General features: G+C 37.6%; 1 protein-coding gene across 1 annotated transcript; it reads right to left on the bottom strand.

Moving 5' to 3' along the window:
- Positions 1–1,146: 1,146 nt before the first annotated feature.
- Positions 1,147–3,234, bottom strand: hoxb13a (homeobox B13a). Its single transcript, XM_066700237.1, has 2 exons — positions 2,548–3,234; positions 1,147–1,854 (listed from the first exon to the last, which is right to left on the bottom strand). The coding sequence occupies exons 1-2, from the start codon at positions 3,218–3,220 to the stop codon at positions 1,607–1,609; spliced, it is 921 nt and encodes a 306-aa protein (XP_066556334.1). The 5' UTR covers positions 3,221–3,234; the 3' UTR covers positions 1,147–1,606.
- Positions 3,235–6,004: the final 2,770 nt, after the last annotated feature.

Below are 6,004 nucleotides of genomic sequence, written 5' to 3'. Positions count from 1 at the left end.
TCATTGCTTATCTGTGTGCACGTCATGCGCAAGGTCAAGGTCAAGGGCTGATTTAGGGCTTCTGTCTGTACCTCGCCCGCTTTTCTCTTTCACATCAAACAGTCCACATTCCCCGCCGAGAGCAGGAATCAGGGGTTGTAAATATTGGCAACAAGAAATCTTCTCACCAAAACTTAAAATAAAATGCTACGCATGTACACATTTAAATAACATCGTTAACGTAGTTTCATTATTTTATTTTGTACCGATCAAGAACCCACGACTATTTCTATGTTTTATTACATTTTGCCTTTGCTCTGTGAGTGCGTTTTGTTCCAACCGCCCGTCGCACACTGAACGTGTCAATCTGCGCACAAGATGTATTTAACAAATCAGTTTTATTGGCTTGGACTGAGTGAAGAAAAGAAAAAAACCCGAACGCTTAATAAAAACAATAAGAGGGACATAGATGAATTTCCTTCGGCGAGAGAGTAATTGTTTAATTGTACAACGTGTTTCGTGTTTGGTGCATTTTAAAGCATTGCACATTCCCATTTTAAATCACACTGGAACCGTATTTTGTGGTTTTGTAAATCGCTGTCATCGACCCCTCGAGATATCTTTAAATTAACCGACTATTAAACTACCATGCAAAACATTTAATGAACTATTTTCTTTAGGGGGTACTATAAACGTAACACTTTTAGAATCCAGATGAATACATTTTACAATATACATAGTAGGCCACGCTTACTAGGTGACTTGCACATGAAATTACCAGATAACAGTTACGTTGCCTACTATCAAATCCAACCTACTTGACCGCATCGACTGGAAGACAGAAATGTCACTATTAACTATCAGTTAATAGTAGTTTAAACAATGTTTTGATTAATTGTATAGGCCACGTATATTTACGTATTCATCTTAGGACATTATTAAACATTATTAGACTAACTTACTTTTAAATGGGAAAGGTTGTAAACTTATTCTCATGACAACGACTGTTTGAAATAGGAATTCAGAATATTTTCTGGTGGTGCTTGGCAAAATATTTTCAATGGGACCCATCTACTATGAAATACCACGTATGAAAAGATGACACCTTAAACAAAACCATAATTTAAATGTGTTTTTTTTTTAGTCTTTTTTATTATTAAACTCACTCTTGGATTTAAGCATTTTATTAGCATTGATTATAGGTATATTGGTACTGTTATACAAGTGCTAAGCAGTATAGCTTGAGATAAGGATAAATGCGTAATATGTTTGGCTATACTACAGCAATAACAACACAGGCGCCTCTATTGCCACTAGAAAGCAAAAGCAGATATAAAACCACGAGTAATATGCAAGCAGGCACAGTCACATGTTTATTGTATTTACATTTTTTAAGCTTTCTTCGGCCATTTGAACGAATTGTTCTTAGTGAATACCTAATGTATGGGTTGTGTGTAAAAGGGGCAACACTCTTTCAAACGATTTAGCAGGCAAACAAGTAATACACGATTGCTCACTCCCCATCGATTCACATTTCACGTCCCTCTCTCTGTGTGTGTCTCTTTCTTTAATTAAGTACAATTAAGTCCAAAGATCCCACGGAAAGACTCCGTTTTACAAAATACGATTAAGGAGCGCTGGGTTTGACTTTTGCCACGAATTTCTTTTCTTTAACCCTCCGGTTTTGAAACCATATAGTAATCTGTCTTTCCGAAAGGTTGGTTACTGCAGAAATCTTTCTCCTCTTGTCTTTGGTGATGAATTTGTTGGCGGCATATTCTTTTTCCAGTTCCTTTAGCTGCGCCTTGGTGTAAGGTATCCTTTTCTTTCTACCGCGGCGGAAGGAGCTCCCGTCTTGCTGGTGGGCCACTACGTCTGCAATTAATAATAACAGCATAACTACAGACACTGCTCTGCCTCTGATTTCTCCCCTTTTAGAGCCACACTTGCCACACGCTGTATCAATCGCATTACAGACACCCTTTTACCGAAAGAATGAAATATGCCGAATGGCCGATGTCATTATCATTACTTTAGATCAAAACAGTACAACCGCACATTCATCATTCATCATCATGTCATTTTCTTATGTAGTTTATTTTATTTCCATAGACAAAAAGCTGAACAAAAAATACCTAACATTTATTTTTAAAACAAAAAGTATATTCATATGTTGTTAATTTACACACACGAAATATATATATATATATATATGCATTCGTACACTTTAATGCAATATAGAATACAAATATTTCAATTATTTTTATTTTTTTGGATTTCCAATTATTAGCTAATATCGGCAGCAAAGGCTTTCAATATTAAAATCTAATTTAGACCAGAATAGCATTATTTTTGAAATTAATTTGCAAAAAAATTATATATATATATATATATATATATATATATATATATACGCTACACTGAACAGCACAACAGTATTACTACTACTACTACTACTACTACTACTAATAATAATAATAATAATAATAATAATAATAATAATAATAATAATAATAATAATAAAATCTCTATTCTTCACGTGTGAGGTCTGCAGCAGTCAATCATTACCTGCTAAAGCAGATTTCCAAAGATGTCCAGTCTGGCTCTGGTCTTTGGAACAGTACATCTGACTGCCCCATCCGTTGGTCAGTGCCCACGGCTGATAGCTGTCCATTGGCAGCAGCGTCTCATGCCGGGGCTCCCCGGCCCCACTGATTGTCTGCACCACAGAAACGTCCAGGTAGCTGGCCATGGGTTGGTAGGGACTGGCATAGCCGTGGTAGAAGGCGAATTCCTTGGCCCTGCTAGGGTACTCTTCGGACGCCACAGGGGTGTCCATGTATTTCTCTGCGGAATAACTGGAGAGGGCGCTGGGTTGGGTGCAAGACTTCAGTGCACCTCTGCCCATTCTGCAGGAGTAGTAGCCGTTGCCGAAATACCCATATGGCAGAGGAGCGGCGGAAGACCCCTGGGGAACCCCCGGGCACGGAGCGCATTGCTTTCCCGCTTCTACGGATCCAGCCCCGGTCACATCGACTGCGGAGTAGCCGGAGCCGTGTACGAGAGAGGAAGGGTGGCCTCCCAGGGCGGAATGGGCCATCAGATTCCTGCACTGGTTGGCTGCGAAATTGCCGGCACCCACCAGACCCTCCATGTTCTTGTTAAGTTCATCCAAGTTGTTTTCGTATACAAACATTACCGAGTCCACCCAGCGCGGATTAAGGACCAGGGAGGTGGTCATAGCACGCTCACCATTCGGGCAAAGGATTCTGTTTTAAAGACTGGGGTCCAGAACAGGACACTCGGTTTCATCCAAAGATCTGCATTGACGCAATGCACTACAGTCCAGAACAAAGTCGATCCATTGGCTGGGACCTGACCACGTGATATGCAAAACATATGCTTGTAGAAATCAGTCAGAAAATTGAATTTTATTACTTGGGAGAAACTGCATGAGGCTAACATATAAAGGGTTTTATATATTTGAATTATTTTATGTGAAACCAAATTGTTTGCTATTTGCATTTAATCAAAAACAGCAACACACAAGCCAATGATATATAAACAAATATTATTCATATTTTAAATTTAAAAAATACTGCTAAACATGTTAAAAGATGGTAGCTTATAATGTATATCTGATTGGGATTTTAAGACGAGAAATTTGTTTTCAATTATAATTGCAGGTGTAAAATTCTCCATATAAATACAGTTCAAATATATATTTGTCTGCTTCATTGTCCCCGCAAATCAATTAACTCTGCAGACAACTTGCAAACATTAATGATAAATTCACTGTATAGTGTTTTCTTTCTTCATTAATTGAACTTGAACAAACGTATCTCATTATGCGTTTTAACAAATAAACAATATGACAAAATAATACTTGTATTAAAAAACGTGTATGTTTAATACAAACGGGTATATGTATACAATACTTTGTGCATACAGAAAGTAGCACATTAACAGTCAATTAAAAATATGCTGTTAAGAAATACCAGTGCTCCCTGCAGTGCTGTTTCTTGGGCGCTTGATTATCCAGTGAGCACAATCAGCGCACCGGAGCCACGTGTGCGGACTGTGGACAACTGTCCGAGTAGAAGTCCCGAGTCTGAGCTACGAAACTGCTCTCTCCACACAGACAGGGAACTGCCCAATAATCACGCTCAAGGCTATCTGTTAATTAATTTATATCAGATAGAAACTGCGCAGTTCAGCCCCCCTTTTACTACAATTTTGCGCAGAATTGCCCGAAGGTTTATCTACCTCTCCCTAATGATGCTACAATTAATTAGTTAATGTCAGAATCTCCATTAATTTCAAAATACTATTTCAAATTGCATAAAAGGGCAGTATAGTAGTAATATCCTATATCCCAAAGATATGAATGAATTTCACAATAATCCGAAACAAGTTTATACTTGGCCGTTGAAAATGTGCCAAGATAATGAATATTTTAACAAACCACGTGGTTTGTGTAATGCAGCCTAAGGTCTTAATTTCTTACAAGTAGAATTTAAAATGTTCTAATGGCAATGTTTAATTGGAAAGAAAATACCAGCAATATGAATATATACAAGGATAGATAAACAGCTTTATGTATTAATTTTATTATGTCGAATGTTTCATCATGACTATGTAAGTGGGGTTAATGTGTTACATAATGCACAGACAGGACACAACGTGTGCAAGTAAAAATATTTGAATAGTTAAGATAATTTTCCAATTATCCTCATAATAAGTTTAACAAGAATCAACAATAAATGAATAGATGGTGTCTTTAAACATGTATATATACACACACACAGACTGGTGTTGATAAATGTGCTCAGACCAGGAAAACAAATGGTGCGTTATAAGATCCGTCAAGACAATGCGGTACGATGATTACAAGAACACAAATGTTTTCTTTGTGCACTTATTTTCAGCACTGTTTAATTGTATATGCTATAAGAAAGTTATATGCTAATGTAACAGTTACTTATAAATAAAAAGTGCGTTAATTTCTCGCAGGCTTGTTTTGTGGTCAGCGTCGATAGTATGCTTCTCTTCAATCTCTTCTCTTCTCTGCTGCTGTGTGTATTCAGATAACTTATTAAATACAATTACTAGTACAACTACCAAAACTACTTAATAATAATAATAATAATAATAATAATAATAATAATAATAATAATAATAATAATAAACACTGAAAGAACTTGACTGACGACGTGCTCTCGTTAGGCAGGTTTTAGACGTTTGGTGTGTTTATGCCTCTCTGTGAACACCCCCCCCCACCCCCACCCCCACCCCCGCGAGCTTCTTTACATACGGGTCAGACAGGGCCCTCAAGGTCAAGGCCAAGTTGAAAGTTAAGAGTCTAGCCTCCCTGAAGGTGCCATTCTCAGAGGAGCGCTGCAGACCAGCCCCGCCCTGCACGGAAACTCGCCCAAGTTCACAGCACAGACATTGATCAACACAACACAAATACCGATTTGTACAACTGAGAGACTGGCAGCGACGTTAAGACACTATAACACAACATATACCGTTTCCATTATATATGTGTATTAGACAGAGAAAAACAATGAAATAAAAACAAATTTCCATGTTGCAAATAACCGTAGCTCGAAAGATATTCAGGCAACTGTCCGGACAGGGCTAACTGTATTGTGAGTGGGAATCGAATACACGCATTACATTATTAATTGCTGCTACTGACGGGATTACGCATAACTTTGATGAGATGGTTAGCTATTTTGTAATATGTGCTGGGCTCAAAGATATTGAAATCAGAAACTTGGTGATCAAATAAGAGACAATACGACGGCTGCGTAAAAATCACCAAATCGCATAACAATGTATTTTCAAACAAAAACTTTATTATATACTTTAATTTTAAGGTTTAAAAATATTAAAACACTAATTTAAAAAGCTGTGCTGTGTCTGTTAGAAAGGAGGACGGTGTATTTATGACTGTTTAGTGTAAATCCTCCTGTCTGACCCATTGTAACCCTGTAGCCGCACAAGCCTCTAGACAGGA

This window comes from Amia ocellicauda, chromosome 3, assembly GCF_036373705.1.
Source record: "Amia ocellicauda isolate fAmiCal2 chromosome 3, fAmiCal2.hap1, whole genome shotgun sequence".
NCBI lineage: Eukaryota > Metazoa > Chordata > Actinopteri > Amiiformes > Amiidae > Amia > Amia ocellicauda.
This window is presented reverse-complemented; position numbering and strand designations above follow the sequence as displayed.

Coding starts and splice junctions, on each gene's coding strand:
- hoxb13a (XM_066700237.1), bottom strand. CDS start 3,220: ATGACCACCTCCCTGGTCCTTAATCCGCGCTGGGTGGACTCGGTAATG. Junction 1,855..2,547: donor TTGGAAATCTGCTTTAGCAG/GTAATGATTGAC, acceptor TATTAATTGCAG/ACGTAGTGGCCCACCAGCAA.